Source organism: Neopsephotus bourkii, unplaced genomic scaffold, assembly GCF_033783945.1.
Source record: "Neopsephotus bourkii isolate Nb327-2 ecotype Australia unplaced genomic scaffold, CSIRO-AGI_Nbou_v1 NB_1542, whole genome shotgun sequence".
In the NCBI taxonomy this organism is placed as follows: Eukaryota; Metazoa; Chordata; class Aves; order Psittaciformes; family Psittacidae; genus Neopsephotus; species Neopsephotus bourkii.
This window is the reverse complement of record NW_026902018.1, coordinates 1,230,935-1,256,815: the sequence shown is the minus strand read 5'-3', so window position 1 is coordinate 1,256,815 and position 25,881 is coordinate 1,230,935. Positions and strand designations below refer to the sequence as shown.

The 25,881-nt window shown below is 45.9% G+C and overlaps 1 protein-coding gene across 5 annotated transcripts in view; it reads left to right on the top strand.

Moving 5' to 3' along the window:
• MTMR3 (myotubularin related protein 3) overlaps window positions 1-25,881 on the top strand; it is a 74,883-nt gene that overhangs the window by 31,346 nt on the left and 17,656 nt on the right. For all 5 annotated transcript variants that reach the window (XM_061370487.1, XM_061370484.1, XM_061370485.1 and 2 more), the window contains 10 exons: window positions 196-276; window positions 5,265-5,340; window positions 5,721-5,810; window positions 6,968-7,084; window positions 12,447-12,529; window positions 15,448-15,614; window positions 17,684-17,780; window positions 19,610-19,723; window positions 25,080-25,285; window positions 25,498-25,629. In XM_061370487.1, the coding sequence (XP_061226471.1) occupies window positions 5,338-5,340; window positions 5,721-5,810; window positions 6,968-7,084; window positions 12,447-12,529; window positions 15,448-15,614; window positions 17,684-17,780; window positions 19,610-19,723; window positions 25,080-25,285; window positions 25,498-25,629 (1,009 nt within the window). In that variant the 5' untranslated portion in view covers window positions 196-276; window positions 5,265-5,337. The remainder of the gene's footprint in view (window positions 1-195; window positions 277-5,264; window positions 5,341-5,720; window positions 5,811-6,967; window positions 7,085-12,446; window positions 12,530-15,447; window positions 15,615-17,683; window positions 17,781-19,609; window positions 19,724-25,079; window positions 25,286-25,497; window positions 25,630-25,881) is intronic.

Genomic DNA, 25,881 nt, shown 5'->3' with positions numbered 1-25,881 from the left:
TTGCCTGACAGATCCAGTCACTGAATTCCCTCTTTGGGCATATCAAGCTCTCAGCAGCTACCCCTTACATAGTACTATTTAATGAAGTCAAGCTACTGTAGCAGTTGAAGTTCTTGTATAAGTTGCTGGCTATTTAACATGTGTATTTTTTCATGTGAAAGTTAATGTTTTAAAACAGCATCTTTTTATTTGCAGTTGCCAATGTGAAGTATCAGAAGAGCATAGCTTGAAACTTTCTGGGACAAAGAGGACTGGTTTATTCCCTCTCATTCTTTGGTAAGCTAAATGGTATTGCTTTGGTGAGACGAGCTGACAGTTGAAGGTGGGTTAAGTGGTTATCAGTGATTCCTCTCTTAATTATGAGACCCCCCGCCCCTGCAGTCCTGATCCAGCTGTGGGGCAACAGCACAAGAGGGACGTCGAGCTGTTGGAGCGAGTGCAGAGGAGGCCATGGGGATGCTGCGAGGGCTGGAGCAGCTCTGCTCTGGAGCCAGGCTGAGAGAGCTGGGCTGGGGCAGCCTGGAGAAGAGAAGGCTCCTGAAGGGGAGACCTTAGAGCAGCTCCAGTGCCTAAAGGGGCTGCAGGAAACCTGGAGAGGGGCTTGGGACAAGGGCCCGTAGGGACAGGCCAAGGGGAATGGCTTGAACCTGCCTGAGGGGAGACTGAGCTGAGCTCTTAGGCAGAAGCTCTTCCCTGTGAGGGTGCTGAGGCGCTGGCACAGGGTGCCCAGAGAAGCTGTGGCTGCCCCATCCCTGGCAGTGTTCAAGGCCAGGTTGGACACAGGGGCTTGGAGCAAGCTGCTCCAGTGGAAGGGATCCCTGCCCGTGACAGGGGTTGGAGCTGGAGGAGCTGCAAGGTCCCTTTAACCCAAACCAGGCTGGGATTCTAATCTTCTATGTCAAAACTTTGGGATTCTTGTCTAAAATGTAGAGGGCAGTGGTGCCACAGGGTGTGAATAGTTGTTCTGAGCCTGAGGGTCAACTCAGTGTGATTTTGATACTGAAATAAATGAAATTCAGGAGGTGGGCAGGGAGCAGTGAACCACTTGGCTATTTCCTTCTTCCTTTTTTTCCCCTCTCTTTTCTTTCTCCTTGCTGTAAGTCCAACTTAATTTAAATATAGGTGAATTTAAATGATCCTTTATTTACATCATCTTTTTTGTTTAGAATCACTACAAACAGATGGTTATTGCCAGCCTTAATTATATACAACATTTAGAGCAGAGGCACATCTGAAATGAAAGGTAATTAAGATGTTCCCATCCTGGGTGAGCACAGACTGAGGTTACAACCTTAACTAATCACTCATCCTTTCAGGCAGAACATAAAGATGGAGAATTAACAAGACTAGTCCTTTTTTGGTGTGATTTAATATAGGTGAAACTCCAGTTGAAAGGACAGCACTGTAACTTGATAACGTCATCTTTTCTGGCCTCAATCTTGACAAAAAAATGCTGTTTCTAACAATAAAAATGGGTTTCAGTGCACTCTGTAGAAGATGTCTGCTCCTTATAGGTGATGCTATTGATCAGTAGGAATTTGAGGATGCTTTTTATGAAGGTGTTGTCCTGGTCAGATATCTAAGGTGTCCTGGACTGTTTCCATTTCATTTCTGGGAAATGGTCTTTTCTATCAGGGAAGAGCTGATGATTTGCCAGCTACAGTTAAACACAGTGGGAATTCTGATTCTGTTTTGTGTGCAGGTGGAAATGAGTTCCAAAGCTTTGGGATAGAAGAAGTGAAATTGGAAGTGGTCTTTCAGAGTTAATCTCAGGGGCTGTCTCTGAGAAGAGTGTATGGGCCCTGGTCCTGTCCCCAGCAGGGTCTTTCCTTTCCCTCATGCTCCCTCCAGCAGTGGTGAGATGATGGAGTGGGGTCAGCTTGTTGACATGATGGGGAATCAATTCTTGCTCTCAGTGTTCGCTGTCCATCGGCTCAAACGACTTTGTTATAGCAATTCAGTGTTTCTTGCTCCTTCTCCCAGCAATTTTTAGAAGTAGTTTTGTGTTGTGGCAGAGAAGTTGATGAAGCCTTTCACTAATACCTGGATTCAGTGTGAGTGTGCAAGCTACTTGCATTAGAACCAGTCTTGTAAGTTCTTGTAAACCATGATATGGCCAAGGTAAATCATACATCTGATAATCCCAGCCTGGTTTGGGTTGAAGGGACCTTAAAGCTCTTCCAGCTCCAACCCCTGCCATGGGCAGGGACCCCTTCCACTGGAGCAGCTTGCTCCAAGCCCCTGTGTCCAACCTGGCCTTGAGCACTGCCAGGGATGGGGCAGCCACAGCTTCTCTGGGCACCCTGTGCCAGCGCCTCAGCACCCTCACAGGGGAGAAAAATCCTGATTAAAACTGAGCTGGGCATGTTTTTTCACACAGCTTTCCCAAAATTCACCTTAAGAAGGCAGATTCCCATACACATGTAAACCCGCACAGGCTATTCTAGTAGTAGAAGCTGTTTGCAGCTGAACACAACAGTTAAGCATGAAGTTGTCCTGCACTCACTTGCATAGTCTCTGCTGATGGTTTATGATGGATTTTAGGAGCACAGCTGCAAGAAATTTTAAAAGCCCTAATTTCCTAAGCTAATCCTGGGTTTATTACTATGTAGATGTAGTAAACTTTAAAGATAAATGTATCTAATCAATTTGAAGTATAAAGGAACAGTTTGGTTACAACACAGTGCCTAATACATGGAAACATTTCATCAGTGATGCTGAGCAGGCTTTAGCTGTGTAATAAAGCTTATCTTTTTAATTAGGTTGTTGTTTCTCTGGTAATTGTCTTTAAAGGCGTTTTCTGGAATAGCAAGGAATTCTTCTGTTCAGGCTTTCCTATTAATGTTTAAAGCTTTGCTGAAGTCCCACGTAAGTTATCATGATGAATTCCTCTGGAAGTGTTTGATCTTAACAGCTTTTAACAGTGGTGCTGTTCTGGCAGAGCAGAATTGGGGCTGGTGGAGAGGTGGGTGGTCGCAGAAGGTAACATCTGGTTCCAGCAGCCAGCTAAAGGGGAGACTGAGATGTCCTCAGAAGTGTTCACACAGATGTGCCCTCACTCTTCTGGCCAGCTGTACACCTGACAGCTGGATGTGGACCTCACCATTACTGTAAGGATGGAGAAGGAGATTTATGTAAACCTCAAGTTTTAAACCCAACTCGTCTTGACTCGTAGTCCTCATTGCATCAGGACACACTGCAGAGTTACTACAGTCTGTACCTTTCTTGACAGCTGAGCTGCAGGACAGAGGCTGGTTGGACAAATGAGCCTGTTGCTCAGCCAGCCATCAGCTTAAACTGGGTTGAGCAGAAGGCTCAGTCTTCAGATCTTGGACATCAAGAAGAATGGGGACACCATGTGAGCTGCAAAACATACAGGGAGGACCAGAGACTGGAGGCTGGAGGCAGATGTGTTGGAGAGAACTGCTGAGCCCCTTCTTTCCTGGTATCTCCAAGTCAAGAGCAGACATGGACCTGAAGATAAGTGGCCCCAAACACAACCTGTGTAAAATACCAAGTCATGGTGGAATCAGGCCCAGGCTCGTGTTCTGAATACAGGGGCTGGAATTTGATGGCTTCTGGTGCATTAAAGATGAAACCTGAAGAATTTATGACCTTTTTAGCTTTAATCATTGTGTTCCTTTAAATGTTCCTGTCAGTTATAGCATGGCTTCCATATGAACCATGGTTGCAGCATGGGTTGCATATGAACCGTCTTTCCTCTGCTTCTTTTGGAACAGAAACGTTCAAGGATTCTGCCTTTTTTAAACCAATACCAGCAGTAATGCTGTCTCCATCTTGCTGGTGGTAAATTGTATTCTACATCCCTGTTGTTTCTGGCAACTTAAAAGAGTGTTCCTACTCCCTGTTGTTCCTGCAGGCATGGAAACTTCTGTGCTGGTGTTTGATTTCTCCTTATCAGTTTCCATACTTGATAGATTCCAACTTCTGTCAAGTTTTGTAGCTTTTGTTTGTTTAAAATTGGCATTTTTTTTTATCTACTTTTTGAATAAAATTTTAGTGAAATAGTGGCAGTTCCAGCTCGATTCTGCTCATAATTTCCTCCTTTTACACACACACACACACACACATATACACACACACACACACACACACACACACACATACACACATACACACACAAACATACACACATGCGTCCTGCTGCAAGCTGTGTGATTTTGAACCAACTTCCAAATTTTTATCCACTGTTTCTCCCCTGCTCTGAGGACCTATGAAGCCAGGCTGAGAACACTGGGGCTGTTCAGCCTGAATTAGAGAAGCTGCATGGAAACCTCAGAGCAGCTTCCAGTGTCTGAAGGGGGCTACAAGGATGCAGAGAGGGACTCTTCATCAGGGACTGTAGGGACAGGACAAGGGGTGATGGGTTCAGACTGAAACAGGGGAAGCTCAGGTTAGGTTATAATCAGTACTGCCAGAAAATCTGCAGATGGTAAAAGATTTGGGATCGTTAGATAGCAGAATGAGCAGGTCATAGAAGCCCAGACTGGCTTGGGTTGGGATAGACCTTGCAGCTCCTCCAGCTCCAACCCCTGTCACGGGCAGGGACCCCTTCCACTGGAGCAGCTTGCTCCAAGCCCCTGTGTCCAGCCTGGCCTTGAACACTGCCAGGGATGGGGCAGCCACAGCTTCTCTGGGCACCCTGTGCCAGCACCTCAGCACCCTCACAGGGAAGCGCTTCTTCCAGTGTGTGGTCTTGGGAAGGTTGGTGCAAGAAAATGGACATTTTGACACACTTATTGATGTAAAAATGAGTCATAACTCTACAATGAGGGATTTTATCTGTATATGAATTCTAGTTTGTATGCTGTAGTTGGAACAAGATTACTTGAGGAGGATCCAACAAACTGTTGAGATGCCAGAGCAACTGATGCCGCCGATCCCTTTGGTTTGATAACCTGTGTGTAACCTGCACATTGCCATGTGCAGAGGACTTGGGAGACAATGGAGGGTGCTCTGAGCTGCTGAACATGTTTGAATTACAGCAGCAGTAGTGTGATGGCTGCGTGCAGGCATGTGCCCTCCAGCACCACCTTCTCAGGTGATCCTTCAGAAGGAGCAGACACAGTTTGAACCATTCCGTCTCTCAGGAGAGTCACTTTAAATGCATTTTGTCTTCTCATAATTGATGTTTGCCCGCACATTTCTGACAGCTAAATCCTTAGGCTTTAAAAGTTAATTTGTATTTATTTGCCAGAAGGAAATGAATATAACTTCATCCTTATGCTTTTCTGGTTTTCTAGATTTTAAGTGAAGAAAGAGCCTCAAAGCACCGTGAGTAAAGACGAGGATTGCTCCTCTGCTCCAGGGCCTGTCATGGTAAGCAAAAGGGCTTTGTGGGGCCTCTTACAGAGCCGAATAGGCTAAAGTTCAAAACACCAGAGAATCAAAGTTTACACATGGAGTGGTTGAATTTTAAGGTAGTGCTGGACTAGACTGGGCTGATGCCTTTTTCCTCATACAGTCATAAGGTTTTCTATTATTTATGACTTTCTAATCAGGCTGCAGGAAGGAAACATGTTATAGTATCATATTTAGTTGTTTCAATGCTTGTCTTTGAAAGTGGAGTAACTTTAGTAAGTGACTGATACCTGACTTCTCTGCACTTCCTCCTGCTGGAGCCGATAGCTTGCTGTGTGGTGAGGAAGGCAGGCAGCAAGTGGCAGTGCTGCAGTTCACTGTAACGCTTTGTTCCTCAGGATGAAGAGACTCAGCACAGCCTTGAATGCATCCAGGCTAATCAGATTTTTCCCAGGAAGCAGCTGATCCGAGAGGATGAGAACCTTCAGGTAATCACCACACTGTTCCTTGCCAGTGGGGATCACAGTGTCTCCAGTTGAGCTGTGTGTTCTCTGGCTTCTCCAGTAGAGTTTTTATTCACAATGAGCACAGTAATAGGAGAAACCTGTGTTCTGTTTAAATGCTCATGTGCTGTTTGTAGGGCAGAACTTGGGTGTTCCGTTACTAGAGAGTCCTTAGAATGTCGGAAATACAGAGCCAGTACTTGTGTAGGAGTTTCAGTGCTAGGTTTTAGTCCATAGTTTAGAACACAGTTCTTTAAAAAGCCCACACTAATGCAGTTAGATACTCCCATTGCTTCTTGCTGCTGAGAAGCCAAAAGTTTTATGTTGCACAAAATGGGTATTTATTGGTTTCTTAGTCTTCCAAAGTTTCTTTTGATACCATTTTAGTTACATGCTTTATCCATGTAGACACTCCAGTCAACTGAAGTAGTTTGTTTCCTTCAATAGAAACTCTTTTTACTTGATTTAAGCTAAGTTGGTGTAACCCCAGGTTATTTCCAAGTTGAGCATCGATACTCTTCACCCAGCTCAGCTAAACTGGGCTTAAGTCACATTTTTTAATCGAACAGTTGCAGTTTTTATGTGCAGTGTGATACGACTGCAGGTTTTCTGCCTCTCTAACAGCAACACATCTTGCATTTCCTTATTTGCAGTGGGAGATCCAGAGCAACAGCTATGATTTATCCAGTCTGAGCTGGTTACCTGAGCTCGCTTAGGGAATATTGGTGACCAGTAGCACAGAAGATTATTCATCTTGCATGTTTTACCTACTTTAGGATGAATTTAGAAGCATGAAGGAGATGTCACTCTCTGTTAAGTAAGGAGCAAGAACATAAATCAAAGGGTTGGTCTGACTGCTTGCCTAAATGTGAGGAGAGTTTGCTCAGGTTTGTCATAAAGACTCCTGGTTTTCCCTGACCAAGCACTTTGTGCTCAGGAAAGTGAAGAGAAAATGAGGCATCATTTTGAAAAGGCTGCAGTTAACCTTGTACCAGCCTGACCCAAGACTTCCCTTCTTAGCAGTAACAGCCAGGCTGAATTCTCAGCAGTGTTCCTTTTGATTTCATGATGTTGTGTGCTTGCAGGAGGGAAATGGTTTTGGTTAATGCTTTCTGAAAGACTTTTTCCTCCCCCTTGTGAAGGTCCCATTCATTGAACTGCATGGTGAGAGTACGGAGTACGTAGGACGAGCAGAGGATGCCATCATTGCACTTTCCAACTACAGGCTTCACATCAAATTCAAGGAGTCTGTTGTGAATGTAAGTGTTGTTCGTGGTATTCTGAACTCAACCCAGATAAGAGAATTTGGGATAAAAGCCTGGTGATCCTGCTTTTTGTACTGAGTGGTAATGAAAAATCTCTTTATGATGCTCAAATACGTATTTAGGCAGCAAAAGATGACTCAGCACCTCTGAAAATCAGGCTTTGTAAGGAAACTTTTTTGTCACTCAACCTTTACAGCTGGCTGCATCAGTCTTTTGCTCTCCCTAAGCTCTGTATATACTTAGTAGAGAAACAAAAGGTCTTTCAAAGCGCTGTTTGGAGCACCTAAGCTAGATTCCTGCCTTGCTTGGGGCTTCAGAAGGTGGAAGTAGGTAACTACTGCAGTTACATGTCTGAAGTTGAACAGTATGAATACAGTCATTGATGTGAGAGATCTGCGAATTCAACCTCCCCTTCAGAGGCCTGCACATTTCTTAGTCTAAGCATCACCTCTTAAATATTGTTACGTATCCAGCTACTCATCATCATAGACACAAGTTAAATGGGCATTGTGTAGTCCTTTGCAGTGGGTAGAGCATCTTACTAGTTGAAATGGTCTTTGTGAATGACACAAATATGATAGGGCATCCCACACAGCACAGGAATACTTTGGTGGCTGTTTGTAATAAACCCAGTAAAGTAAAATCCAAAGACCAAAGGGGCAAAATCCAAAGGGGCATGTTACTCTTTTCCTCCTGATGATGGGTTTTTACCCATCTCCTTATTTCAGGACAAGTCCTGACCCTGGTTAGTTGCTCACAACTGCCACGTGTCAGCCATAAACCCTGAACCACACAGTGGTAAGTGAAGTGTAAAACACCAAAGCTGCGTGTTCATCCAGAGCTAGAAATGCAAGGGAAGCAAAATGAGACTTGACCAGTGTCCAACACCTGCATGGCTGAGACACGTGTGACACAGTGGGCTGGAACATCAGGGTTCCTGTGCACCTGAGTTAATTTTTTGATGCCATGGCAGTCTTAAATTGTTCTTTATTGTTTTGTGCCAGAACCAAATGATTAACTTATAAAACTGTTGTTTATTAACTGAATCTCAGCCCTTGCTGGTTTATGTTTCTAATCATAGAGCTGTGTTATCTGCAGACTTTGAAACGTGCCTGTGTCAGTTACCATCAGTCCACTTCTTCAAGTGCTGTTTGAGTTCATGGACTGTCAATGTAGCAAGCTGAATAGGGGTGTCTGCTGGGCTGGTGGACATCTGTACAGCACTAAAGTGCTAAAATCCACAAGATGGGGGGTTTTCAGCAGGTAAAGGTATTTTTAACATGATGATGGCAAAAAGTCTGTGATGCCAAGAATTGGATTCTTAAGGGAGTACTGTTTTCCCTGCTGACCATGCAAAGGAGCTAATACAAGTAGGTGCATGTGCAGGGGTAGCATAACTGTGCTTTCACTTTCCTCATTCCATACTCCATCCTGGAGTATAATTTAAGACTTAAAAGTTGAGGTTTAGGTGCCAGCATGCAGCAGGATGGCAGCCAGGGCAAAGCTGGGTGCTGGGATGCCTCAAGTGCAGTCAGCCAGATGCATCTCTGCATGCTGCTGGCAGCAAGGAGGTGGTGTGATATGAGGCACATGCTTTGTAGGATTCCTTTGCTGCTTTGTGATACAAACATGTTTCTTGAATAATATTCTTTGTGTTCAGGAAAAAGCCCATAAAAGCTTGTCAATATTCCCATGTTAATCTTGTTTCTCAGACTTTCATAGAATCTTAGAATGGTTTGGGTTGAAGGGACTTCAAAGCTCATCCAATTCCAACCCCCTGCAATGAGCAGACACATGTTCAACTACATCAGATTACCCAGAACCACATCTGCCCTCTCACTCTGCTTTCTGCTCTGAGGTTGTTAGTTCTGCTCCATGTGTCACCATTAACCATCAATCAGACAGTGTGTGAGGTCAAGCAGAATACAGCTTATTCTTCCATAACCCATATGACCATCACTAATGCCATAATATAAACTCCACTGGAATCTGAGGCAGACAGGATTTAGAATATCTTTAAGGCTAAAGCATACTTGCAATAATTAGGAACAACGTTTAAATTGTTAAATTTTGGAGTAATAATCACTTTGGTTATTGTTAATCAAAATTATTGGTCAAATGGTGAATTTTTAAGTGAAATCTTCACTGAGGAAGTTTTGATTGAGTTTGTCTCGACTCTTCCCTGCTAGTTTTATATCATAGGATCGTAGAATGGTTTGGGTTGGAAGGGACCTTAGAGCTCTTCCAGTCCCAACCCCTGCCATGGGCAGGAACACCTTCCACTAGAGTAAAAGCAGTTTGCTTCAAGCCCCTGTGTCCAACCTGGCCTTGAACACTAGAGCTGTTCAGAGAACACCTCTGAGACCTTCTTAAACATGTACAAATGTTCATTAATGTTTGGAGTTGGAGGTTTTCTGAATGATTTTCAGGAGAATCACTGTCCTGACGCAGTCCAGCCCCACCAACATCCTTGTCACCTCAGGGGAGGGAGGGACTTCTGTAAGGAGGAGGATTCTTAACACACATCTGTGCTGTAATACTTGTAAAACAAACTGGTTCCCTGTGGCTGAATGTGGAGCTGTTCTAGCATCTCCTCTTGAAGTTGGTAGAACATTCTCCTGGTAGGAATGGTGCTCCAGAGAAAGCAGTGTGCCCGTCAGCTACTCACCCCTTAGTAAAGGCAAGTGTGTGGAGGAAATGGAATCCAGTTAAATGTGGATTCCTGGCCTTTGGTTTCTTACCTCACTGTTTTCTGTTTCCAGCTCACCAGACTGGCCATGAGAATGGTGCTTGTGAAACCTCAGTGTGTAGCACAATGCAGCTACACCACTTGCTGCACCTCTGCTTGAATACATTTAAAAGTTGATAATTCTCACATTGCAACACTGCAGAAAACAGCTGTATGTGTGAATCTTTCCCATGGATAACTTCCTAGATCTCACAGTATTAACAGGAACATGGTGTTTTAAATGCAAGCCTAAAAGATCCAGTAGACCATGCATAAATTGGAGGGATTATGACATTCAGAAGTGTTGACTTACATTTATCCATGGGATAAAAGTGCAGACTCAACAGTGATCTCCCTGTGCACGTGGGCAGGTTGGTTCCCAGGCTGAGCTCTGTGCGTTGCCTTCCCTTCAGTACGTCTCAAGCTTGCAGCTGGTGAGTGTTTCTCCCTGGAAGCTAACCACGTGCATGGGAGAGCTCAGATGTTAGTGTAGCCCATGATACCATGGAGCTGTGGCAGCCTCTTTCAAATAGCAGGGTTTGGACATCGTAAAAGAAAGTCATGTTGGTGAGATAAGGGAGACTTTCAGTCTGCAGAGCTTTAGTATGAGCTGTCCCTTGCTTGGCCTTCAATGCAACTGGTTGGTTTGGCATCTTCCTTCCTCAGGTGGCACAGTTGTGGTTCATCTGTGCTGAACAGTGGCTTAGTCCTTGCTACGTTCTCAGGTCCTGCTGCTCCAGTTGTCACACTGCATGTGTGTTGGTTGTGAAAGCAGAGGGGAAGCCTGAATGATTGCCTTCAAGACAAATCCTGAGTGTAATTAGTTGTAATTAAAGGCAAATTTTGCTCCAGGCATTCCTTGTAGGAATATGAACAAGATCACACCTGGGGGGATTTGACTCAGTCCACCTCGGGGAGACTCCTTGAGGACCTCCTGAGTTGACCTTGCACCCTCAGTTTCTCTAGGTGTTTTACTATACCCTGCTTTAGGACATACCCCACATAGCCTTGGCCTCACACTGTTCAAAGTAACCCTCCTGTAACACAACGCTAACAGTTTTCAGGCTCTGAACTGGGAAAACAAGGAACACAACAGGCTGAAAGAGGTGGGCTGGGTCAGCCTGGAGAAGAGAAGGCTCCTGAATGGGAGACCTTAGAGCAGCTCCAGTGCCTAAAGGGGCTGCAGGAAACCTGGACAGGGGCCTGGGACAAGGGCCTGTAGGGACAGGCCAAGGGGAATGGCTTGAACCTGCCCGAGGGGAGACTGAGCTGAGCTCTTAGGCAGAAGCTCTTCCCTGTGAGGGTGCTGAGGTGCTGGCACAGGGTGCCCAGAGAAGCTGTGGCTGCCCCATCCCTGGCAGTGTTCAAGGCCAGGTTGGACACAGGGGCTTGGAGCAAGCTGCTCCAGTGGAAGGGGTCCCTGGATGCTGCAGGACATACTCTAATGTGTATGCTTGGCCTGGCATAACCATGCGTGTGTGTTCTTGTCAAAGCTAAAATGATCGCTCTGCACTGCTTTATCCTGATAGCTGTGATTAGATGGGGAAGTGCCTGCAGATAGAATTGATGGCTCTGTCAAGAGCAGGCTCACTGTACTGCTGTCCAGCTGCCTACGTGCATCAGCCCCAGGAAGCTAACGAGGCAAATGGAAGGTTGTCAATGGGAAGAATGGGGAGTGGAGGCAGGTAATTTCACAGAGTTTTACTGGAGGAGAAATAATGACCAGGAAGGAGATTGAAAATGCAAGAGGATCGGAGGGCAGATATTTATGAAAGGAAAATTAGGAAGATGGATATGAATGTTCTCCTGAAGAGAAACAGGCAGATGCTGAGGAAATGGATGCTGAGCTGCAGGTAGGCTGTCACAGGGAGGAAGAAAGGCTGTTGTGCAGAGGGCAGATCGAAAGGGCACAGAGCAAAGAGTGACTTTGAAAGAAGGAAATAAAAAATAATGCAGGAGTAGAAGAATCCTTGGTCTGTCATTACAGAGCTGGGAGGAGGGAGTGGGGCAAGAACTGCTTAAATGAAGATGGACATGGGAAAAACTGCTAGAAAAGAGGGTTTGGGGGGAGAGTTTTAACAGGCAAAGCAGCATTTGACTGAAAAGCAAGTGTGCTAGAGTCTGAACTCGGGTTGTTGGGCAGAGGTGCCTCACTGGCCATGGTGCTGCCATGGGAGGCAGTGGTGGGTCTAAATAATTCACTGAGTGTCCTTGAGGCTGTGCATTTGGGAGGAAAGAATAGATGGTTCTCTGGGCTGCGGTCCATTCCAGTCCCTTAATAGACAACACTGCCACAGCTTGTCCTGTCCCTTCCTGCCTTTGCAAAGCCAACAGCTAGAATGATATTCCCAAGATCCCAAATTCAGACTTACAAGAGAGAAGAAGGCTTTCACGAGAAGAGCTTGTGGGTCTCTGTGCTTTCACATTTGTCACCAGTTTGGATCATACAGTAGTGGAACTGAAGCTACTGATACGTGGTACTGAGCTGCTGAAGTAGATTCCCTTCATTTTGTTTTCTCTCTCTTTTTAGGGCCCATGTAATCCTGTAATAAATCCTTGTGAGATATGCAAAGGAATTACAGTGTTAGTGCTGTTTGAACTAAAATTATATCATCTTTTTAATTGCAGGTTCCATTGCAGCTTATAGAAAGTGTTGAGTGCCGTGATATATTTCAACTTCATCTGACTTGCAAAGACTGCAAGGTTATAAGGTAGGAAGGGGCTGCGTGTTGGACGGGGGTACCTCTGCTTTCCTTGTGCTGCAGAGAGCTCTGCTGCTTTCAAGAAGGGTTATTTTCTTCTTTTTGCACTTGCTTGCCCTCAAAAGATGTTCTCTGGTCTGAGTTTGCATATGATGGGTGGGCATTTGTGTGAGGAAGATGGGAGCAAGGCTTTCTGCCTCTCTGCTTGCTGTGAGACATGGCAGCAATATCTGAGCCCAAGCGGCTCGTCTTGATTTTATTCTGAAATGAATTTCATTTGCACTGCATTTTCCCTGCCTTACAGTCAGGTATGACATATTGCTTCAGTTAGGTGCAAGATACTGGATAAAACTGCTTAAACACACGCTTGAAGTGGGTAGTGGAGATGTGGGGCTTGCAGGGTTCAGGTGTGGGCTTTGTGCTCTTTGAGGTGAAACCTTCAGTCTGGGTGGCATCAGCCACTGGTGTTCCTAAAGGCTGTGAGGACACAGTTGCTATCTTCAAGGCATAGCAGCCTGGTAGAAAAGCAAGTGAGGAGATGAGGTGAAGCGAGGTCTGCAGCCTGCTCTAACCCAGTGGGCAGCATCAGGTGGAAGGGAGGGTTTCTCTGTGCCTGTCCTTCAGCAGACCTCGGAGTTGAAGCCAGGAGCCTCTGAGCTACAGCTATTTCCTACTTCCCTGCTGCAGGAATTAATTTGGATCTATGAACTTTAATTAAGAAGAAAGGAACATTTCTTTTTGATGAAATGTTTGCTGGCAGCACCTTTTGTATAATGAGCAGAGCCCCAGTCAGAGCTGAGCACTTGGAATGTTTAACAGAGCAGCTGCTTCCTATTTTCCTGAGGACTGATTTTCAGTTAGAAGTAATATTTAGTTTAATTTCAATTAAATATTTAACTTCCTCTCAACTTGTAGCTCTTGACATTGGAAGATGTCCTTCCTGTCACGGTAATTTGATGTTTCTCCTCGATTGTAGAGTGAATACAGATTATTTGGATTTATGCCCTTCCTCATCAATTTCCCTTCAATATTGCATCTCTGAGCATCAGCACTCGGTGGCACTGGCTGCAGGAACACAATGGAGTATGAGGTTGAGACACCAGATTGAGACCATGCTCATGTTCTTCCTGATACAATAGGCTGTGTTTTGAACACTAGAGCTCAAGTGAAGATAGCACTTGCTGTTTGCAACACTAACTTCAAAAGGATTCAGAAAGAAAATGGGGTCTCTAAGCTGAGTTGTGTCTTGTCTGACTGGATATTTAATGTGGAATTGCCACTCTAAGCTAGTAGTCTGGATGGCTTTCCAGTCAGGATGGGAAATGAGCACCTCCAGGTTCCTTGCAGGTGTTCAGGCATGTTTCATGACCTGGTCATGGCTTTTGCCTTCCACTGCCTGACTTGTGGAGTTGTAAATCCTGCCCTTGGAGGATACAGATGCTGTCATTAGCCACGAATGCAGCAGAACACAGACCAAGCTGAATGTAAATGCTTGGAATGTTTTATAAGTACAAAATGTTGAAGAAATCTGTCAGAGGAAAATAGATCACTGGTGTTATTCCCACCTCTTATTCTAAAGGGTGCAGGAGTCCTCTTTGAAAAGACAAGCTGATGAATTGTAATACACGGCTTTGAAGATTGGTTTCTGCTGTGCAGGGGTTGTTGCTGGTCTGTAACATCAGGCAAAGCTCAGTTTCAAAGACATTGTGCTTCCCACCAAGGCCAGGAAGAGAATCTTCACCTATGAGATAGGGGAATAATGTACGATTTCAGGTGTCAGAGTTTGTCCTCATTCTCAAATCAAGTATAACGATCACATGGATATTTCTCCTATGTCTGATGAAACCCATGTTCTTGTTCATGGGTGATGATGCATGGATTAGAACATAGGTGATAGTTCCATGGGTTCTCACCTGAGGCCAGCAGTCACTGCGCTGCTGTAACACATCCCTGTCTTCAGTGGTGTGGACATTGCAGACAGAACCTGGTGATAGTGTCCTTGGTTTGATAGTAATCATATGGATAAACATCTCCCTGCTTTGTAACTAGGAGGGTGTTGACTGTTTTGACTTCGTAAGTGTGTATTTCTTCACTAATATCCAAAGGTTTAACTTTTACTATCTATTAGAATGTATATAGAAGCAGCAGGAAGTTACCACTAAGGTGCTTGCTCTGGCTTTCTGCTTTCATAGAATCATAGAATGGTTTGGGTTGGGAAAGACCTTAAGATCTTCCAGCTCCAACCCCTGCCACGGACAGGGACCCCTTCCACTGGAGCAGCTTGCTCCAAGCCCCTGTGTCCAGCCTGGCCTTGAGCACTGCCAGGGATGGGGCAGCCACAGCTTCTCTGGGCACCCTGTGCCAGCACCTCAGCACCCTCACAGGGAAGAACTTCCTCCTTATCTCCAACCTAAATCTCCCCTATTTCAGTCTGAACCCATCACCCCTCATCCTGTCACTACAGCCCCTGATGAAGAGCCCCTCTCCAGCATCCTTGTAGCCCCCTTCAGACACTGGAAGCTGCTCTGAGGTCTCCACCCAGCTTCTCTTCTCCAGGCTGAACAGCCCCAATGTTCTCAGCATGGCTCCGTACAAGAGGAGCTGCAGCCCTTGCTCATCCTCATGGCCTCCTCTGGCTTTGCTCCAACAGCTCCATATCCTTCTTATGCTGCGGACACCAGAGCTGCACACAGTGCCGCAAGTGGGGACTCCCCATAGCACAGCAGAGGGGCAGGATCCCCTCCCTGAGCTGCTGCTCACGCTCTGGGGTGCAGCCCAGCACACGGGGGTTTCTGTGCTCAAGCACACACTGATGGGTCATGTTGGGTTTCTCACTGCCTGGTGATTCCAGGATTTCCCAGATGGTTTGCAGCCAGCCTGTCAGCTTTTCCTGCAGATTCACAGGTAACTCCTTGTCTCTGGGGCAGGTGTCAGTTCTCTACGTTTGAGCAGTGTCAAGACTGGCTCAAGCGACTGAACAATGCCATCCGCCCTCCTTCCAAGATAGAAGACCTCTTCTCCTTTGCCTACCACGCGTGGTGCATGGAGGTGTATGCCAGTGAGAAGGAGCAGCACGGGGACTTGTGCCGGCCAGGTATGGATAACGTTTTGGCATCATCACAGATGCATTGATAAGTAGAACTGCCTGTTCTGAAATCTAGAACCTCTAAACCAGTTACAAAGAGGTTCAGTCAGTGCTGTTGTCAGCTGAACATGGACAGCTCCAGGATGGACTCCTTTGTACATAACTTCTTGCATTTCTTCACTAGCTGGTGGCTATACTGTATGTATGTTATATAGGTGTAGTGTACCTAGGGTGTCCTGCAGTGTCTTGCATGTCTGCTGCACAGCCTGAGTTTGGTTCTGTCTGAACAATGGAGAAATTAGCTCCCACCATAGCTACTCTAAGATCAGCATGCAAAGCAGTACCTGAATATCACAAGGAAATTATTGGGGTGGATTTACTTTGGTCAGTCATGGAGCCATCCAGCTGTTGTCAGAGGGACTCAAGCTGTGGATCTGTTTAAGCAGGTGGCTAGAAGGTGATAGACTCAGGTTCATGCAGACCTCACGTGAGGAGCAGTGAGTTGTTGGTGAGCTCCAGTCAAAGTGACCTTGCACTAGGAAGGTAGAGCTGACCTGTGGTCCCTCTTCTGCAGAACATGCATGAGCCAGGAGGCAGAGCCATTGCTTTTTTATGATACCAGTGCCATGATATAAAGGAAATAAGTGGTGAAGGTCAGTCAGGTCCATAGATCGTACTGCCATGGATGTTCTCCACTTGCATGCAGTGTCATCCTCACATTTTACCTTTCAGAAAGCATAAAGAAAGTAATCTCATTGTGCACGTTGTCCATAGGGTAAAGCGTGTTGGGGTTTGCAAGGTACCATTTTCAGTGTATAATCTGACCTGTAGGAATGATTAATATTACAGCTTTTCTTTCACAGATAATTAAGTCCCCAGGTAAGGATAGGCCGCAGTCTTTATTCTAAATTCACCAATTTCTCTACATTTGCTCTAATTGTCCTGTAACATCACATAAAAACTGTTTCAGACCAGTACATCTTGGAGATAAATACATATCTACGTGTATCTTGGGTATTGAAAGGCTTTAAGGGCTTTCTGAAATAGAGAATGGAAAGATGTAATACTTAAAGGATTAATTTCTCAACTGATATTTTCCCCCTGTGGGGTGATGCTCTGCCTCTGAGTTCATGATACAGCAACTGAATGAGACAAGCGATGGACAGACTTGCAGGGTTACTTTATGCTGCTCATGTGCTCAGTGAATTTATCACATTTCTTACTCTGAACCTCTGAGCATTATCCCCTTCTCCGTGTTGATTGATACCTTCTGATTCTCTCTGCCTGTCTAAAGAATTATTCTTTATTGCCATGGTGTACTTTTCAGTTGTATCTGGATACTTCTAAAAGTATCCAGGAAATATATGGAGCTCATTCCAGTTCCTTTAATATATTAAGCCATGAATCTGTGAGGATTTTGTGACTGATACTTGTGTCAAACAATGATTTATGCAATTTATCCTCATATCTCCATACGACTCCTGGAAGAATAATGTCCAGTTTGGAGAGAGAGAACTGATGTAGGTTCAGTTCCAGGGCTAGCGTGCAGCCATACAGGAAACCTGAGGCTGGAATTGCATGCTGAATGGAAATGTTCCAGACCACGTTCTACATATTCCCCCATCATGGATCAGTCAGACCAGAGCTTCCCATTCTTCTCATTCATACAAATCTCTTCAGAACTTTAGAAAGGAAAAACTAGTCAAGGCATTTTCCCACTATGACTGCTGATAGATTATAGAATCATAAAGTAGTTAGGGTTGGAAAGGACCTTAAGGTCTAGTTTCAACCTTTGCTGATGTGCTTGGCTCTGTTGTTTGTTGCCTGAACTTCCAGAGGCTGATCCTTAGACTGATATTTCAGGACAGTTGACCAGGGAGAGCCATGAGTACAAGCAGTGGTTCTCCCACCATGGGTTTCCCAAATAGAGTTGTGAAGCACAGATGGTGGTTTTGGACTGTTCCTTTCTCTTTTCTGCTGTTCATGACTCCAGTGGTGCTTTTCTGTCACTGTTGTGAAAGGTAGAACCCTTGCTTCTTATTTTGCATTGATTTTCTCTCTCTGCTTTTGATACCCAGGAGAACATGTAACTTCAAGGTTTAAAAACGAAGTGGAGCGGATGGGGTTTGATATGAACAATGCCTGGAGGATTTCCAACATCAATGAGAAGTACAAGTGAGTTGTGTGGGCTGCTGATTCACAGCCAAACAGCATCTCAAACCACCAGTTTTGTTATAGCACATTGCTGGAACTCCTTCCAAGTTCTGCAGCTCCTAATAAGGGACAATCAGAATGAGGATTTTCTGTTGTTTTATAGAAAAAGTGTGCTTTTAAAGAATTAGTATTTTGTTAGTTGCTCTAGTTTTTTGTAGGCTGAGAAATACTGGATTTTGATGTGCTTGCTGGAGGACTTCTTAGAGAATAAGTGTTCCCATGGAAGGAGGGGAAGCCTGAAGTGAGCAGAGTGGAGTTTGAGCTTTTAACCCCCACATTATGTTGTGTCTTATTCTCTAACCTATGGACAAGATGTGTATTAAAAACCAAAAAGAAGTTGGTTTGAAAGAGCTGAGCTTGTAGATCCTGAAAACAAAACACCTTCTGTGGTCCTCGGAGGCCAGGCTGCTGTCCTCTCCTCTCGCTGCTGGAGCAGAGGCTGGTGTTCGCCATGCGTGGTCAGTAGGACAGTGTTCTGGCTGATCCCTAATGCAATTCAGAGCAAACCCAGCCATAACACCGTGCTGAAACAGGTTTCCTTGCTCTGTCTCGGCAGGATAATGTATGACTTGCAGCTGGTAGTTGGTGTCACTGCAAGAACAGTATCTGTCTTGCTCTGAAAATCTAGGAAAGAAAAAATCCCTTGTGCATTTAACCCCGAGAACAAGGAAAAAATCCTTTCTGTGTCCTATGGAAGCAGAATGACACAAACTTCTCCTTTCCTTCTTGTGGCCAGCACTTGAGCAAAGGGCATTTTTTCAGGATAATCAGTGTTTTTTTCTGATTAGAACAGTCTTACACATGTGTTATCTGCCCTTATGCAGGAAATGCATTTCCTTAAAGGAATGCACTGAGGATGAACTCATTTATGATTCAGAAATATGGTGCAGTCACTGCTGAGTGCTTGCAGGGTTCTCACTGCCAGTCATGGCTTTGCTAGTTCAGTTGTAGAGGAGGATGTGCATCTAGTAGAAGAAATTTCCATTAGCCAGTCAAACATGAGTCCTGCACTCTGGTTTCTGCCTTCAGTAGGGGCTAAGGAGACAGTGTGCTCTTCCCACTTCTGTCTTGAATCCGGTAGCCAGCGTGGCTCTGCCTCTGTGCTTTGTGACCAGAAAATCCAGGAGTTAACTCTTTGGCATGGAGAGACCTGGAATTTCTCTTCTATGCTGCTGTTTGTTTCAGCTGGAGGCAGAAATTGCCTGCGTGTGAATTCCCTGAGATAAATCACAGAATCCCAGTCTGGTTTGGGTTGAAGGGATCTTAAACCTCGTCCAGCTCCAACCCCTGCCACGGGCAGGGACCCCTTCCACTGGAGCAGCTTGCTCCAAGCCCCTGTGTCCAACCTGGCCTTGAACACTGCCAGGGATGGGGCAGCCACAGCTTCTCTGGGCACCCTGTGCCAGCGCCTCAGCACCCTCACAGGGAAGAGCTTCTGCCTTATATGTAACCAAAATCTCCCTTGTTTCAGTTTGAACCCCTTAGCCCTTGTCCTGTCACTGCAGTCTCTGACGAAGAGTCCCTTGCCAGCATCCTTGTAGGCCCCCTTCAGGTACTGGAAGCTGGAATCTTCAAACCCTGAAATGCCTTTATGCGCCTCGGTGCTCCCAGTGCCTTTTGTTACAGGTGAAGGAGGAGTTAGTTGGCATACCGTGAAACAGGAATTCACAAACTGGCAGGTTGCTGAGATGAAGAGCTGTCAGGTTGCCCATACTGCTTACTGTGTGTTGTCTGGGAAGCGTGTAAGTGCTCTGTGTCACTTTAACCCCTTTTCACCACTTCTCTTGCAGGCTCTGTGGTAGTTACCCCCAGGAAATCATTGTTCCTGCCTGGATCACAGATAAGGAGCTAGAGAGTGTGGCAAGCTTTCGGTCCTGGAAGCGTATCCCTGCTGTTGTGTACAGGTGAGGCTCTTGCAGATGGAACAGCTTTCACCAGGCTACAAATGGGATGTTATAGAAAATAAATGCTGAAAGAAGCTGTAAGTGGGAATTTTAGCTTGGAAGGAAAGGTGTTCTATGTCCCGGGTGTCCCTCAATGAGCCTGGCAGACTTGAAAATCAAATTTTTCCCATTTATTCAAAGTAAAGAGAGGTCTGGCTTTCATCTTGTTGTATTTGTGCATGTATAACACTATGTGGAGAACATCTCAGAGAATATCCAGGACCTGCTAAGGTAAAGTTCGAGAACCAGGCTGGGAAGAGGCAACAAAACCTGGCACAGCCACCTCCATGCTGCCTGGTGGAGCGGTCCCCAAGCTGAATCCCCCTGGGCCTCCATCTGTGCTGGGGTTCTGCTGTTCCACTCCAGAAGGATCCTAGAAGCTGCGTAGAGAGCAGGACCTTGCCACAAAACACAAACCACCTGGAGGGTTTAGATCTCAAGCAATGCTGACAGGGGACTCTTCACATGAGGAAACATTCAGACCTGCATTTAACTGACAGCAGGGTGGGATGTGTTGGGCCTGAGAGCTCAGGGTCTTTGTCTCTGCCTTTGCTACCTATATATGTGTTGGTTTATACCCGTTCAAAACCCAGGAAGGTGTGAGGCAGCAGTAGATACTGGCTTTTGTCAAACCATAAATGGGTGAGGCAGACTTCCTACGTGTTCATGCTGAGTGGGAATCACAGAATCAGTCAAGTTGGAAAAGACCTTTAAGGTCACCAAGTCCAACCGTTCCCCAACACTTCCAAGGCTGCCACTAACCCGTGGCACTGAGGGTCTCATCTGAACATCTTTTAAATACCTCCAAGGATGGTGACTCCACTACTGGAACAAGCCTTTTCAGTGCGTGACAGCCCATGGGTGAAGAAATCTTTCCTAATATGCAATCTAAAACTCTCCTGGTGCAACTTGAGGCCATTTCCTCTTGCCCTGTAAGATTTGTATCATTTAATCTCAAAGACGCTGTAGGAGCACTCAGCATTTGCATCTCCTGCAGAAATGGGAAACCGCATCTCTGGCTCCTTGCTTTGGCTCCAGTTCTCAATGGCCAATGCTCACACTGCACTAGAAACAAGGACAAATACCAAAATCATTTAAGGGAGATGTAAAAATCAAATTACAACAGAACGTAGGTTAGCTGTATCTACATATTTTAGGTAGTTTTAATCAGCCTTCTCCTTAGACTGAGTCCAGCAGTTCTTCATAAGAAAACTGCTTGTCTGAGATCCTGGGTTTTAGCAGCTGCTTTAACGAGAAATACATTTCATCATCTCTGGCTTGGGGTTTTGGTCAGGTATTCTGGAACCTGTCATTTAATGCCTTGAGCACCTTCCTGTTGTAGTAATTCTCCCATAAATGTTGAAAATCTCTTTAAGAAATCAGAGGACAAAGGGATTAGAAAGATAATGAACGCTGATCATTCCATTATCTGCCTGTCCATCCATTGCTTCTGCAGAGACAGGAAGGAAAACCTGCTCTGAGTTTGAAGCTAAATTTAGAGAATGGTAAAGCTGACACGTTTGTACAGCTTTGGTCAGAGGAGCCAAGGTAGGAGAGTTCAGAGTAGGTTGCAAATCATTATTTACCTAGCTTAAGAATTCTGGTTCTGTGAAGGGAGAACAAATTAGCTAATGGCTACAGCCCATTAGCTTTAAATCCTCCCTCTTTTCTCCTTTTTCTTTCAAATAATGAAGGGGCCAGCCCTGGGGCCCTTCTGTCTGTGGGTGCTCCATCCTCTGCTCAGCTCTGTGAGTGGGGGAAAGGCTGTCATAGAATCCCAGCCTGGTTTGGATTGGAAGGGACCTTGCAGCTCCTCCAGCTCCAACCCCTGCCACGGGCAGGAACCCCTTCCACTGGAGCAGCTTGCTCCAAGCCCCTGTGTCCAACCTGGCCTTGAACACTGCCAGGGATGGGGCAGCCACAGCTTCTCTGGGCACCCTGTGCCAGCGCCTCAGCACCCTCACAGGGAAGAGCTTCTGCCTAAGAGCTCAGCTCAGTCTCCCCTCGGGCAGGTTCAAGCCATTCCCCTTGGCCTGTCCCTACAGGCCCTTGTCCCAAGCCCCTCTCCAGCTTTCCTGCAGCCCCTTTAGGCACTGGAGCTGCTCTAAGGTCTCCCCTTCAGGAGCCTTCTCTTCTCCAGGCTGCCCCAGCCCAGCTCTTTCTGTCAGATCTGTTCTTTTTGCTTTACTTCAGGGGGGAAAACAGTCATAATAGTTGTCTTATAATTCACCCAGTGACTTGCCTGACTCTGATCACTGAGCACTGGGACAGAGCGAGACCAGAGGCAGACACATGGAACAAACCCTCATTGTCTGCTCTCGCCAAGCACTTGAGGAGCTGAGTGGCTGGAGGAAGCATCCAGAGTACTTGGACGAGGCTGGGCTGTCAGGAGGGTTGCTGCTGTGTCATGCTCTGATTTCTAGAAAATCCTCACAGCAGCTTCTGTAGCTTTTCTCTCTTTACAATTGTTTAAAATCTGGGCACAGAGCTGTATAGCTAAATCTGGCTGGTAATGGGCTTTGCAGCTCTTCTGGGTTGGCCCCATAAAATCAGTGTTAGGGAGAAGCCTTTGGGGATCTTTTTTTCCCAGGGATTCCCCATCCCTGGCAGTGTTCAAGGCCAGGTTGGACACAGGGGCTTGGAGCAAGCTGCTCCAGTGGAAGGGGTCCCTGCCCGTGGCAGGGGTTGGAGCTGGAGGAGCTTTAAGGTCCCTTCCAACCCAAACCAGGCTGGGATTCTGTGCTTAGTCCTCCTGGATGCAAGGTGATACAAGGACCTGGTGGATTTATTGTTGTCCTCAAAAGGTTTCTTGAACACAAGGAAGATGAAGCATGTGCAGAGGTTTACCATTCATCACACAGTTACATAAGGCTCTATAAAGGGCTTTATAGTTGTCTAATGGTGATTTATGCTTTAGTTTCTGTACCATAGAACAGTTTGGGCTGGAAGGGACCTTTAAAGCTCATCTGGTGCAACCCCCCTGCAGTGAGCAGGGACATCTTCAGCTACACCAGGTTGCCCAGAACCACATCCAGCCTGGCCTCCTGCAGGAAGGCTACTTTCTGCTTTGTCTCTAGAGCATCAGGGAACTTGCATTGGAGGCTTTGCTTTAATTCTTTCCAGTGGTTCCTTGGTTACTGAGATCTGAGTGACACCATCTTACCCCCAGCTCTACCTCTGGGGACCTCGGATTCACACTTAAGCCATTTGCTATTTTTCCTTGCTGTAGCCAGTCCCTTTGGAATGAGTATGATTCCTCAGACCTCCAGCTGTAATAGAATTGTTTGCTGATTCTGCTGGTCTGTTGTACCATTGTGCAGGCTGAGGAGTGCGAGGCCTTCACAGCCAGCACTGAACTCAGCTTTTGGCCTAATGATTTCTTATTATTTGTGGTATAAATGGGAGGCAAGAACCTTGAGATGAAAATGTAACTCTTGATGAATGTGTGAGAATGATTCCGCAGCAGGTAGTAATGAAATCTGGGAGAATATAGGGAAAAATAAATGAGTTTCTCTGAGCGTTCCAAATAGATTTGGTACACGTGTAATGGTGGTTTATTCCCTTATGTCACTTGTGCAGGAGCATAGCAGGGAGCTGGGTGGCCTTTCAGTGACTGGCAGGTGCTTTTTGCTGAACTAATTTGATATCAGGAGAGCTGTAAATGGAAGGTTGTTTATTTCAGCACATCCCCATTTCCCTTCTCATGCTGGCCCCTGGTGTCAGCCGCTTTTCCTTCAGTTCAGCTCCTGCAGTGGGTCGGTTGCTTGTGCTGAAGGAAGGAATTTTGTATGGAACCATTACAAAAGAGCTATGAAAAACCCTTCAAATCCCATATCACAGCCTGGTTTGTAATTGTCAGGGTTTGCAACAAGGAGGCTTAACCCGAGGGAAGTGTTGCTGTGAATGCATCGCGGAGGCAGCCGCTGCTGCCTGGTGCTGAGCCCCATAGTGGTACTGCAGGGATATGGTGCTGCTCAGCTCCTGATGGGCCTTGGCAGCTCTGACAACAAACCTGCCACCTCCATAAACATCTGTTAGAGTGGTGAGAAGGAGAAAAGTCGGGATTTATAGATTTATAGGCTTGGGGGAGCTCTGACTGCTCAGGGCTGCCTGGATCTGCTCATCACATCTGATTCAGGTAACTCTCCCCATTCTGTGCTGCTGCCTTGTTAGAGGGAACTGAACAAGTCTTGCTTAACAAGAAGCTGAAGTGGCCAATTTGTTTGCAGGAAGACTCTAAAATTCTTTGCTGTACCATCACATATAGGAACTAGAATTGGCATAGGGAAAAAACATTCCAAGGGCTGGAGCAGCTCTGCTCTGGGGCCAGGCTGAGAGAGCTGGGCTGGGTCAGCCTGGAGAAGAGACGGCTCCTGAAGGGGAGACCTTAGAGCAGCTCCAGTGCCTAAAGGAGCTGGTGGAAGGTGTCCTTGCCTGTGGCAGGGGTTTGGAACTAGATCCACTTGATAGGTATTTGAGCAGCAGCAAATAAAACACTACCCAAGAAGGATCAGGAAGAGGGGTGGAGGAGAGCCACAAGTGGAGGAGATAGATGCAGATGAAGAGGGAATTGCAGAGCCACTCCTAATACCAAGCTTCATAATGAGTAAAGCTGCAGGTGTTTAGCATCCTGAGATGTGAAAGGCTGTTTTCCTTCTAGCTACTCAAACAGTACCCAAGATCCACTGGCTTCATGATACAGTTCAGCAGGTTTCAGCAAGGAATGCTTCTGGTGACTCACTGGTGATGCCTTGGTGTGGACACCATCGATATCCAAAAGCAAGAGTTTGGGTTACCATTAGACATCATCAGACCAGGCTGGCCAAATTCTGCCAGTATGTCCGACCAGAATGGCTACGTTCTTCAGATCTAATTAGTGGTAGTTGGATTTTTAAGAGAACCCATCAAAAAGTGAATCTCTGAGGTCTTCCAGCCTCAAACTTAGTGTGAGTTCCATCCACTAACTCACTCTGGTAGTACAGCAGTAGACCTGCCTTCCTGCCAGTGTTGGCTGCCTCTTCAGTGCCTCATCTGCTCTTCTAGAATGTTCTCCAGCTTTCAGTGGCTAACAGTATTGCACAAGAAAACACTACCCCAGCTTTGACTTTTACCTTCTAGTGACTGCGTGGTCACAGTCAGCGTTTTGCAGGGAAGCTCATGGAATACATCACCACTAGATCACAGGTTGAGGCTTACTACTGAACAATAGAGCGGTCCCCAACAGGAGTTCAGCTGCTGGAGTACATTTGATTTTGTGCCCTCTGGTTTTCATCCTGATTTAAGTTAGACAAGTTCTTTTTCTTCTTTCCCTTTTCAGGCACCAGAGCAATGGAGCAGTTATTTCCCGCTGTGGACAGCCGGAGGTCAGTTGGTGGGGCTGGAGGAATGCAGATGATGAACACCTTGTCCAGTCTGTAGCCAAAGCCTGTGCCTCAGACTCAAGGTCCAACAGTAACAAGTTAATGAATGGGAATTGTTCCAGAGATTTCTCCAATGGAGGGGACCTCTCTGATGTGGAATTTGGTGAGTTTGTCACTGCCTCTTTTCTGTAAGGGGCACAGTTTTATATAAAAAGCTTATTGTCTTTCATGTAAGAGATAATCAGGCTTAATCAGGAGTTTTCCAGTTCCTGTGTGTGCAGTGCATATGCACTGTGGGGCTTGAGTGAATATTGTTGTAAGCAATGTCAGGAGTATCCTTTTAGTTACTCATGAGTTGCATATCCTCTTCCCCAGACTCCTCCATCTCTAATGCTTCAGGAGCAGAGAGCTTGGCGATACAGCCTCAGAAGCTTTTGATCTTGGATGCACGATCATACGCAGCAGCTGTGGCAAACAGAGCCAAAGGTGGTGGCTGTGAGTGCCCAGGTAAGCTGTTTCTTCTCAGCTTTAAGTTAATCACAAGGATTTGCTCAAATAGAACTACACTGTTACGCTTCAGTACTGCACGTTTAACAGACTGCGTGGATGCAGATAATATTCATCCATAGGAAGGTTCTGGATCCTTGCAGCTTTCCCACAGCCCTTCAAAAGGACAGGCTTAGCTGTAAATGAAGTCTCTTTCTCAGAACATAAAATCAGCTGGTAACAGTGTTCACTAAATGCTGAACTGTGTGGAAT